Raw genomic sequence first — 12643 nt, 5'->3', positions numbered from 1 at the left:
CATTCTTAGCATTTACTTGGGAGGAATTAATCTGTCTTAGTATTGTCATCCTCATGGATTCATTTTACATGTTTATATCCTAGGAAAAACCTCTCCTTCTCTTCTCCTTTGTCTATATTCAAACCACAACCAAATCAAGGTCAAACTAGAAGCAGAGTCCTGAACAAAGGAAGAATGAGAAAGCTGACTGTTTCTTTTTATTCCCCCCTTTAAGAGACAAATACACAGTGGAAATACCCACTCATTCACATGACATGGACTGTATTTTTAATTCCGGTATGTAGCGGGGAGCATCCACAGGTTCTTCTAAACAAAAAGGAAGTTTTCCTGGGAGATAAAGGAACAGCATCCCAGAGGGAAGCTAGATCTGAGACAGCATGCAAAACGGTAGTCTGGAGAAGTCCTTGTCATATTTATTTATTTACATTAATGGAGGCATATTCTGTAAATTCATTTTCTACAGACAGTTCCCTTCTCTGGCATTTTTCTGCAGAAGCAGAATGATTTAGTGTAGCATATATGAGGACATCTGGGCTTTCAGGTGAAGCTGGGAAGGAAGGATCATTAGGTGCATTAGATGCTGTCCTCTTAGCATTCCAGTGAGGAACATCGTTGTCATAAATTGTGTTGGCATGCAAGAGCTGCTGTGGACTAGCCGTGGAGTGGTAAAGCAAAGAGCTTTCATCTGAAGCTTGAGTTGTCCCAGCAGTGTGGGATGGAACAGCTGCTGGACTTCTGACCTGCAAAAAGCAGAACAGGGTACAGCTCTGTGCATATCTGGTTGTTGCTTGTGCTCCTGCTAAATAGGGAGCATATAAGATCTTATTCATTTTGCTGTGTCCCTTTAAAACTGCTTTTGAACTCAGGTGCATTGGACTCATCTGATCATTGGATTTTCTGTTGATCTTTGAAATAAGTTAGCAACCACACATTTATCTCTAGCCTTTCTCCATTTCCCTTCCCAAATTCAGTCATGTCTTTCCTTGCATGATTTCAACTTAAGGAAAAACTGATTTATCCTTGTGAGAGCACTTCTATGCCACCCATTCAGGCTTTTCCTTCCAGTCCTATTAAATCTTTTTTACTTTCACCTCCAAACCCCAAACTATCTTATCCTGATTACACCCATTCTCCCATTTCCTAATCTCTTGCCTCTTATCCTCTGTCTTGTTATTCCCCAGATGAATCTTTCTCCTTCTCCAAAAATCTGCAAATTCCTCCAAAGAAATCCTCTTTGACATCCATTTTTCTAACCACTTAGAATATACTGCTTTTAATTTTCTTTCTCCCACCTCTCCCTTTGGGAGCTCTGCAATCTGTTTGGTGGCCTTTGATTCCTGCCAATACTTCCCTTGTGACTGCTAGCTATCAGCTCCTGTGGCATCTTTCATGTTCTGCCTTCTGCCCATTTAATTTCACTAGAACTGATTACAAGAGTGAGTTCATGTTAACCACACAGGAAAGTCTTTTCAATCATTTTCCTTACTCTGTGTGTCATTTGTCTTATGCAGACAGTCAAAACCAGGTCAACAGAGGCACATCAACAGATGTGCCTAAATTCTTACTGGAATGATCTTACAAATTAATACATTTTAATAGGAGTTTAGATGGCTAAAGTACTTTTCTGGCTAAGACTCTTAGTTCCTTTCTTCAGCGCAACCAAGGTGATATCTCACACCAGGGAAGTCATTTTGTCCATGCACCAAGAGGGTCACTAAATCTGTCTCTGATCCTACTCCACATTTTATAGTACACGAAGATTTGTTCTCAATATATGGTTATGCAGTTTTAGGCTTCAGAAATGGCAAAATTTAAACATACCAGGCTCTCTAGTCTCTGTGGCGTTAATGGAGTTCTCTTTTGCTTTGCTAGGAAGAAAAAAAAAAAAAGATGTTTCAATAAATAGGCATTGAGATGATGCCCTTCTGCTCATGGAGAGAGTATTAACTAGTAAAGCAGTCCTTCCCTTGTTGAGTGCACCTCAAAGAATAAAAGTTTATTTCCAAACTGGATTTAGGAATTGCTGTTCTGATAAAAGCAAATCAACACAAAACAATATGTTTATAGAATGCATTTCTGTACTCCTCAGAGCTTCTCTGAAGAGGAATAGAGAAATTCCCAGTGTACTTCTGGCTAGTTTTCTCTCTATTCAGTGAAAAGGCATGGAAAAATACCCAAACCACCTTATAAGAAAACATGCTAAATTTTTTGGAAGAGGAAATAACTTCATTTTCCTAAAATAAAATAATCTGTTGGATTATAATAGGCAAATAATCACTTCAGTTAAACTAAGATATGGGGAACTCCAAAATCCACTCTTGATTTAGAGCATGGCAGCTGTGTAAGAGTTTCCATACAACCCGAGAGATTAATACTGTAACAAGTTGATACTTCAGAAAGAAAGGTAGAAAAGTAACTGGATAGAACCTGATTGCATTTATATGGCTAAGAGTCCTATTTATTTCTAACTTGATAATCAAAAAACAGTAGAAAAAAATCCAATTATTATAAAGTCTGAGTATTTGGTTTGTTCTTACTTTACTTCCATTCCTGTCTCTCTGGAAGGGAACAATACTTGGGACAAATTAATGTTTAAAAAATTCAGTATCCTAACTGGGGCACTTGACAAGGACATCTCAGAAATTAACTGGGGTAATTACTAGGGGATTTCAATAGAGCTTTGAATGAAACTTTAAACTGTGAAAAGGAGCGTAATAAAATACACACTAGGAAAAGATTATATGGTAAAATTCCTCACCATGGTACCTTCTGAGACAGGAAAACATGCATATAAAGATGAATGGACAACATAGACCCACGGATACTGAAGAATAAATAATGTGCAATATCTTGTTTTTTCCAGGTTCCTGGGACTCTTCTGAGATACTAGTGGTATCTAAAATTACATTAACATGTATTAGCATAAAATAATATTTAACTTTTTTTTTTAGCATTACTTCTTTCTGATGCAACTGACTTCTTAATATAATTAAAGCATTCGTTAGCTTGGTACAGCAAGCAGTTCACAAAATAAAACCATCTTCATTCGTATATTACCAAGCATGAAGGTACTGGAAGGAAAAGTGCATGGAAAGTGTCATCGAAAAATGATGCACAGCACACGGCTGGCAGAAACAAAGGATCAGAATTAAAGCACTGCTCTAAACTTCCAATATATTTTAACATTATGATCTTTCTTCTTCTTTTTCTGTAGTCTTTGCACTGTAAACAACAGCAAGAACAAAAATAAGAAGCTTTTTGACAGGTTTGTATCAGCTGTGAAAATATGTGGTGATCAAGCCTGGAAATGAATGCTGTTATAGTATACGCACATGGCATCATTCAGCAAATAAATCATTTCAAGGGTCTAACTTTAAGTTAAGTTTAGGACACTTCTAAGTTACAACCTTTTAAGTCATGGGCCCTTGAGCTTAATTTTGGATTTCATTTGAAGCATGGCAGGAAAGAAAAAAAAAATAAGAGTAGGAGGGGGAGAAGAGTGCTGCCAGGGGAAATGCATTAGAACGTAGGAACTGTCCTTGTATCCTACATGTGGGAGTGAAAACGGTGTGAGAAAGGTATTGATAGTTATATGCCTAATTTATGTTACTGAACTTTCTTACAAATAAGAAGGATTCTTGATGCACGGTTTTGAGGTTTGCTGTCTTCTGATGCAGGAAATGCAGAAAGAGCATCACAGAAGAGATCGAGCAGATGAACCCTATATGGGCTTGAGTAGCTGAGCTGTTCACAGTAGTTGTACTGGGAACAATAACCAACTGTGAGTAAAAAACATACTTAAGGGTATGTTAAAGTGATGGTGTACTGTGATTCCTAATGCTTTGTAAGTATAAGCCACATATGTCACTGTGATATTAAAGAGCATGTTGGAAGTGTAGGCTACCACACCAGTAGGTTATTTGATTGGCTTTGTCCCTGTTATCTGCTTGACAGTTGTGGGCTTGAAAACTGTGACACTTGAGAGACTGTATTTTGTTGAGGTGGGAAGAAAGTAATGGCTCTTCAGCAATGAGTTTTAATTTGTCCTGACTGTGTAGAACAATCTACTTAGAAATTTATAGCAACACAAATTAGTTTCCTCCTCTTAAAAAGGAAATAAGAATCAGAACTTACTTTCTGATGAAGTTGTGATAATGTTCTCAGACTTTTCTGAAAGCAAAAAACAAGACAGGGAAATGAAACAGCAACTTGATATTTTGCTCTGCAGTTGTATACTCTGGACCACACACTGAGGTCTCGACAAACCTCTCCTTCAGCTTGGTGGTGGAAGAGGGAACAAAATCCAGCAAAGGGCACAATATTTTGGGAGAGGAGGAATGAAGTGTTGGTCTCCCACAGCTGATGGAGCGGTTCTATGTTTCAGACCTCTGGCATTCAAATAAATAAATCAAGAGAAGAAATATTTTGCAAATGATTGATTACACCACTTATTCATGATATGATATTTGTGAATGTACCATTTGATCCCAGTTACTCAGGGATCGCTTCTGTTCATCTCAGATCCAAGGAAAACCTGTATCACGTGAGTTGAGGAAATACTGTGTCTGCTATCACACTGCAACTGTAAATTTTGACGTTGCTCCCTTTGCTACAACATTTCCTGTCAATAAACAAGGTATTAAAGTCCATTAACTTACCAAGAGAGGAACTAGCAACAGAACAATTTCATAACTCAGCTAGCTGGGGTCAATAGGACACTAAGGTCATACAGACCGCTTTCTAGCTGCAGAGCAATGTTGAGGAGGGCCAATGTGGCTCGACATAATCTAGACTTGGCATCCCAACTGCCTAAATTAATAGGAATGTCTGGCTTGCCCTTAAATTCTTAAGAGCATTTAAAGCTATTGTGATCTTTCCCGCTCTTGAACTTCTTGGGTACAAGGCTATACTTTATCTCTCTGTTGCAAGATCATTCTGAACAAGAGGCTTGAATTATTTCATACTCTTTGCTGTTGTGTGGCGTTGCCAACTATGAATACGTGACAATTTGTATCCTGTCTAGTCCTTATAACATATAACCAGTCTTTCTTTGCTCCAACTAATATTTTTAAATAATTAAATAGTTCACTAATGGCCATTTGGTGTCAGCAGCTTTGCTTTTCTCTTCCAGATCCTCCTTTTATTTCTTTATTTTATTCTTTCTCCAGTACCGAGAAGCAGGATAGAAGCATGAAGAATGTGGTAAGCAGAAGCACAACTGATCTTGTGCTATTCCTACGACATCAGACAAACTTGTTGGGAAAAGCCATCCTGCAGCATGAGTGAACTTTCCTGTACATGGTATCCATTTGTTTAAAAGGGCTCTTTTGTAACAAAGGGGCCTCACCTTCAACAATAACCTTTATTTCGTTGCTCTTGCTTAAAAAGTTGCCCATTGCTGCTTGACAGCGATACATCCCGCTATCATTCTGGTGAATGGCAAAAAACTTCAGAGTAAACACAGTGGAATTCCATTCTGCTTTGCTGTCATCCAGCAGCACGCATCCATGCGCCTCTATCTTGCACCACTGGATGAAGGGCCTTTCCTTGCAGTAACGGACTGGACAGTATATGATCAAGGAGTTACCAATATTAGCTATGTATTCAGAGTTTCTTTGAACTTGAATTTCTACTGGACAATCACTGGCATCAAATCCTAGAAAAGGAGAAAAATGTGAGAAAAATCATAGTGGTGGTGGAGTTATATACTCTCCATGACACTAATCAGTTTCTTTTCTCTCTCAGTATGTGAGACTTCTCTTGTCCACTTTCAGATTTTATCTCTGTATGGGACACTCATAGCAGATAAATCAAGAGTACCTGGTTCCTTCATTTTTAGGAAGATTGTTAAAATCCACTTTCTCCCTCTGATATAAATATCAATCTATATCTCAGTGAAGTCTGAAACTGAAGTTTGGAGAGAAAATATGTAACATATACCGAGAAGGTTTTCCTGTCATCTGTCTCACAGACCTTTTCTGTTACTTTTAGATTTATTTCAGATTATTGTTTACTTCACAATTCTTGATAATTTGCAAAAGTAAAGGCTTTTGTTTTGTAGTGATATGTCATAATTGAAATAATGAAAATAATTATATTTATAAATATATCCTATCTCTGTTTCTTCGCTTTTGTAAAGGTTTGTTAAACGCAGTGTTCAATCTCTGGTATGTCACCTTTACTCTGAGTCTTAGTATTGAAAGTCTGGACCTTTTATTAAAGATTTATGTTTCTTGTGGTGCTTGATTTCTTTGGATAAGTAGAAGTAATAAAAACTATGTGATATCCAAGAGCTCCCTATCCTCAGAGTGCTTGTGCACTGAAAAGAGTGGTTGCTAGGAACTCTGGAGCAAGAAATGGTAGGTGTATCTGTATCTTCCAGTTGGTAGAGGGGGGGTGGAAAAAACAGTAAACATTTTTAAGAAAAGTTTTGTAGGTAGGAGAAAGGTGTGTGGGAGGAAAGAGCAGCATGGAGAAGGGAAGGATCTGTCTGTCAGCAGCCAGTGCTGTTTCAAGGGTCAGAGCCTCTGGGCCCCAAGGTAGCTGGCATCTAACTGTGACGCCAAAAGGCTCAAGCAGACTGTCTCACCTGCAATGCCAGACAGGACTTTTATGCAAGTGGTACAGCAATCCTTGTGAATACCTGGGTGGTATATTTAAGAACTTGGGATGGCCAGATTAAACATCTTTACCTAGATGACCTCTAGTTTGCAAGCCCTTCTGCTACAAATCTCAGACTATTCTGTACCAGAGATAAATGTTAGAGCACTCCATAAAACCGAGTTTTGAGGAGAAATGTATTCATACCCATCAGCTGTAGGACAGCATTTTGCTGCTCTTGGTCAGCATTTAGCAAATTCTGTGTATCCAATGGTATTCGCTTGCAGCAGGGTACTTAATCGTATGAACTCAGATGAACATTGGTTGTGTGGATAGTTGGAAAGCAAAATGTCTTATCAATGTTACCTATTGCTCTAAAGCATTCATTTTTTTTCCCAAATATCTATGCCAACATTTGCCACAATTTTGTTCCTTCATCAGCTGGTCATGATCATTCACCATGCTAGTGTAACTACAACATAACCACATTTGCTAAAATTGTTTCTGGAGCAAAATTTCCTGCCACCTAGTGGATCTGAGTCCAATGCTCTTGCTTTCTTCACAAGGCCACCTGAGTTACCATGTCACTGAGCTTTGGGAAAACAATGTGGGAGATCTTCTATTGTACTTGTTGCTGAGTGAAGTAGTATTGCTGCCTGCCCATGATTTCTAGGCAAGAGTCCTCCCATCTCACGGACCAGCAGAAGCTCATTCAGGTGGAAGGTTATATGATATTGCTCTGTACACTCCAGTAGATTTTTAGCCTCCATTTCTATCTGCTGATGCAGGTGAAAGAGTTTGGCAGCCTTCTGTTAATTAACCCCAGTAAATAAAGCCTCCTATTCTTCCAGGGTCTTACTTGGTCTTGCATTTCCTCTAGTTTGTACTTTTTTACCCCCTTCTCAGTGTAGCTGTACACTTGGGAGAACAGATTTAACTTACTAAAAATTGATTTAATTTTTTAATTATCAGTTGTGAATCCCTTACAAGCAGCCTATGGATGGTAGGTAAACACGATTACTTGATTTAGTGGTACTTTTTTGTTGGTGGTGGTTTTGCTTTTTTTTTTTTTCTCCTGTGAGTCAAACATGATCCTTTTGAACTTGCTAACCAGGATCTATACAAGCTACTGATTGCTTTTCAGTGCGTATTTGTACAGCATCCTCAGGACCTACAAAGAGACCTTTCTTTTAGAGGTGTAAAATGGTTGGGCTTTAGGTTGCCTTCAAGTAATTTTTTTCTTTTTTTCCAATTACAAAACAGTGACTGGAATATGAAAAATGATTATAATTGCTTTTTTTTTTTTTTTATGTTTCTGTGACTTATAATGAATGATGGTTGAATTATTTGGGTGTTTTTTGCTTTTTTTTTTGGGGGGGGGCTAGAAACAAACCTAAATGACTGAATAAGAATTAAAAAGTACTTATTCAGGCTTTAGGAAAGTGTCAGCTAGAATTATTTTGAAGATTAATAATATGAAAATTGATATATATATATATATATTTTATAGTATAATATCTCTAACAACCAAGTGTGGGAATTCAGAAAGAACACGCCCTATAATCTCTTGTTAAACTTTCTCATCTCCCAAGCCAAATCCCATGTAGCAAAAAAACTTCATGTGGATAATAAATGGTGGAAAAAAATACTTGTAAAACCAGAAGATTTTGGACCTTTGTGCAGAATAAAATATTTAAGACAAATTTTAAATTATCTTTCACAGATTGCTGGAAGGAACGTTCAGCAGCATTACGTCTCAGTGAAGATTTGGGATTTAAATAACAATATAAACCGTAATCTCTGAGGCAAAAAGAGATGTATATTTCTTAAAAGGCAAAAAAAAAAAATTAAAAAAAAATCAATACCTGATAAGAAGATAGAACCTTCTGCGTTCTGTTTATTGATTGTCATTTGAAGAAAACATTCAATAAACCTTACTTAGTGAATGAGCACAAACATGACTTGGAATACTTTTCCCCTTATCTTAATTTTTCTTTGTTCTGCTGTGGCTTATGAGTAGTCAACGTTAGAGACATTAACTGCCGATTATATTGTACATGTTCAAGCACATTGCAAAATAAATTGAATTATGCTTCATAGAATGCTGTTATAAGTAGAGATCTGAAACTAGCTACAAGGTTTTATACCAAGTCTGAAGTTTGCAGTGTTTTATTTTATATATATATATGTGTGTATATATATATATATATATATATATATATATATATATGTATCTATATGGGTGTTCATGGTGAATATTTGAACGGGTAGTTTTCAAGAGGATAAAAGAACCTGTAACATGTGAAAGATTTATATATCACCTTCAAATTACAGCACATGGTAAGATTCAGATTGACCAAAAGCAAATTTTATTTTAGGTCACTTCAGCGTGTTCCTGGATAGGCTGTGGCAAGCCAAGCTCTGCTGAACCTAGGACTAATTTTACAGGTAAAGAAAATTTTCTGTACAGTGCACTGCTAGGATAAGGGTTTCAGGAGAAAGCATGTACTCTGTAATTTATACAATAATGAGATACTCATGACTATACTTTAATTTTATTATTAAAAACACTTTTATTTTTTTCCTCATGCTCTAGAGAAGAGCATAGTCATGACATGATCCATTAAGAAAAGAGAACAGGAGACAGCTTTCTATTTATCTAAGTTAACCCATTAGGAGAAAAAAATACAGCTAAAAATTGAGCTTTTTAATCTTTGAATTCTAAAGGGTGTCATTCACACCATGTCATCTAAGAACTTAAAACAACTCCAATTGAAATTTCAGAGGCATTTAGTTTAAAAAGACTTATCTTTATTTTGTTTTCCTCTGCTTTTTTGAAGAGGAGTAAGGGAAGAGAGAAAATGTCATATGCATGATTTCCTAAGGCAGATAATGGCTGAAGTATCAATGTCAATCATTCATGAGAAATAAATGGCTGCAGTTAGGTTCAAATCTGATTTTTGGGTCTATCTAGGACCATGGTGAAGCGCTAGCAACAGTTATAGCTCAGGTCCAACTCTCTGGGAAGATTCTAATTCTGATCAGATTATAGCAAAAAACTACAGCAGAAAGTACGTTGATTTGTAGGGGTTTTCAGGTTTAATATGAAGATCTTCATAACTTCATTACTTTTAGCAAAATTCCTTTAGAATTTAACCAAATAGGAAATAGGGTGTGAGGAGGAATCATAGAAAAATATACTCCCTCCTTGAATTTAGAAAAGGTGTACTTAGGAAGAGAAACACTACAGAAGACTTTTGAAAGTGACTCCTGGCTATAGGTCTTTGTCAGACTTCTCCCAGCTTCAGAGAAAGTTTTTCAAAGAATGATTTAAAAAATATTTTAGAAAATAATAAATTGTGATATATGTTAAATGAATAAGAATGTTATTTAGCTAACAGAAATTGCATTTTGATCCTTTTCAGTTATTTTTCCCCGTGTCTTAAAATACAGCCGTGTATTTTTTTTATTTTTTTTAACAATTCCTTGATGAAAGCTGTATAAGTGCAGAAAACATGCAGTTATATTTTAACGACTGAAACTTGAGGATGGAGATGTTTGATTTAGCTGAATGTTAGGATGTGCAGACTGTCCTGCACAGAGGGCCAATAGGTAAAGGTGATGTTTGTGGAACTGTCTGCCACTAGTGGACACGTGCCCATATGTAGTTATTGGCTGGGGCTTCTTGGGATGACAGGAGACTTGCTGGGTTTTATTTTTGTTATTATAAAATGCTGTGTAGACTTCATATACGCTGTCTAGACTACAACAACCACTTTCAGTGAAACTGGGTGGGAACAACCTATGTTGTCATCTTTCAAAAGAGGCAGTGTTTATCTGGACAAAAATTACTGGGTGTGGGAGGAAGGGAAGGTCCATCTGTTTGTAAATTATCAAAACTTGTTTAGTTCTCCTTCCGTAATATAACAAAGATAGGCTTGGCATTAACTTGGTATATGAAATCTGCCACTGTCAACTTGGTTTCTGTTAGGGGTTCAGGAAACTTTAGGTAGATTTGCAACAAGAGAAGCTTAAATAACTTGGCTTTAACTTTCAGTTTACTTTTTAAAAGCAATAGAAGTCAAAAAAAGTTTGGAAACCTGTGGCTAAAATGTAAATACAAAACACTGATTTATATATATATATTTATAGAGAGAGACTGGCTTGCAAAGTGTTTTTTTTTTTTCTTTTTTTTTTCTCTCTGTAATGCTCCTATAAATACAATTCTGATATTTGTAGTAAGATAAGACTGCAGAAGGAATTAGTATTGCTCTCAGAGGACCTCAAATTATTTTGATGTAGATCAGAGAGTAAAACCTAGTGGAATAGATTCTATGTAAACAAGATTCATGCAGTAAGCAGCATAATACAAATGGTATTCTGTTTTAAAAACTGTATCTAGGATCCTGGCAGATGAATATGGGAGTTCACCCATTATATTAATAAACTGAACTAGACAATTCAGAGAGGTGGCTGTGAGGAGCTGATAGCACAGGCAGGCATACTGAAGTGAATAGAAACAGCAGTTAACTTTTACAAGATGAGAAGGCTTCGACTGAGATAGGAAGGAGATGATAAGCACTGGATGCACCACCTTCAGAAGGATGTTAGTTTAGTCACTTGAAAATGAACTGTAAATCAATTCAGTAGTGTCCCTGAGCTCAGACCACACTCTGATTTAAGAAATAGCTGCATCTAACTGACCTAGTAATGTTTGTCTCTTATGCCAAATATTTGGGTTTCCCTTCCCAGGCAGATGCTCCAGATGCTCATTTAACCTTTCCTGCAAGTATTTATGATGTATTTTATTCATAAAAATGCTATTTGATGCTATAGGTTTGCACAGTCAGTCATGTATGTCGACAAAGCTTCACATAGCTTGTTCAATTTGTTTATGTAATTTTAGCAGTGCCTTATAACAAATGTTATTTTGATAACTCTATTGTTTGATACACCCAAAATGTACCAAGAGCAGCTGAGTGCGTCCATGCCAGTAGCTATTATCATATGTATATGGTTCCCTTTCTTTCAGTAGTAATATTTATGTCTCCTCTATGAGAATAGCATGGAAGAGCTTGAACCAAAATAACCTCTGCAATAAAAATAAAACTGGGAGTAAACTGGGCACAGCGTAGTCCTCACATCAGTCTGAATTAGGAGAACCTTTCCATTTAAAAATGATGGAGTTTTGAATTTGAAAACGGGATCAAAATTAAGACTGAGTTAACCTAAACAACCAAAGGTATGCTTACTTATCTGGTAAGGACAATTTGACTATGAACTGGGTCTGGTTTGGAGCTGGATCCTGGAATCCTGGATTTCAAGCAAACGCTTGAATGCTGTGGCCCCTCTTGCAAGCAGAGCCTCTGGCCACGAAACAAGATGCATTCAGTCCTCAAGTACAAGAGTTCTGGTCTACCCAGGTACCTAATATTTCAATTGTTGTCATAATCATCTCTAATCATATTAGGAGTCTCAGACATAGCAATAAAACTAGACAGAGATTATCTCCAAGGTACGTTAAGCATTGCTTTGGTTTCTGTTTTTTTTCCCCTCAATGTTTAGTAACTACAAACACATTAAATTATAAGACCTCATCTTACCGTAAACTTGATAGTTGCTTTGAGCCAGCATTACTAGAAGGATGTAGAGTAAGATATTTTTTATCAACGTGACTGGAGACTTCATTCTCTGGGCATGGTAGATGACAGGTTACTGTAGGTTTAAAAAATGCAGTTCAGATGGCCTCTTGCATCCTGTTAGGTTTGAGCTGATTCCCTTTTCTAGCTCTTCTGTCAAGACAGTGCAGAAGAAAGGGGTGGGGAAGCAATATAGTATGCAAAAATCTGATGGGTTATGCGGTAGGTTTTTTTGTGGCTGAAATGTGAACTGCTTGATCATTTCACAACATGTCAGAAGTGATCTGCAATTCAAGGCAAAGCATCTTAAACTGTATGCAGAGCCAGAGAAGGGTGAAACAAATAGAGCCAGTGATTTTTATTTTTAAAAGATGTTCTGCACTTGAGACTTTGATTTTACAAGC

At 36.9% G+C, this 12643-nt stretch overlaps 1 protein-coding gene across 1 annotated transcript; it reads right to left on the bottom strand.

The window, feature by feature from the left end:
- Positions 1-413: 413 nt before the first annotated feature.
- Positions 414-12273, bottom strand: BTLA (B and T lymphocyte associated). Its single transcript, XM_035540592.2, has 5 exons — positions 12204-12273; positions 5348-5656; positions 4135-4170; positions 2820-2896; positions 414-740 (listed from the first exon to the last, which is right to left on the bottom strand). Exons 1-5 carry the CDS (start codon positions 12232-12234, stop codon positions 414-416), a joined length of 780 nt encoding a protein of 259 aa, XP_035396485.2. The 5' UTR covers positions 12235-12273.
- Positions 12274-12643: the final 370 nt, after the last annotated feature.

The sequence above is a fragment of the Cygnus atratus genome, chromosome 1 (assembly GCF_013377495.2).
Source record: "Cygnus atratus isolate AKBS03 ecotype Queensland, Australia chromosome 1, CAtr_DNAZoo_HiC_assembly, whole genome shotgun sequence".
NCBI lineage: Eukaryota > Metazoa > Chordata > Aves > Anseriformes > Anatidae > Cygnus > Cygnus atratus.
This window is presented reverse-complemented; position numbering and strand designations above follow the sequence as displayed.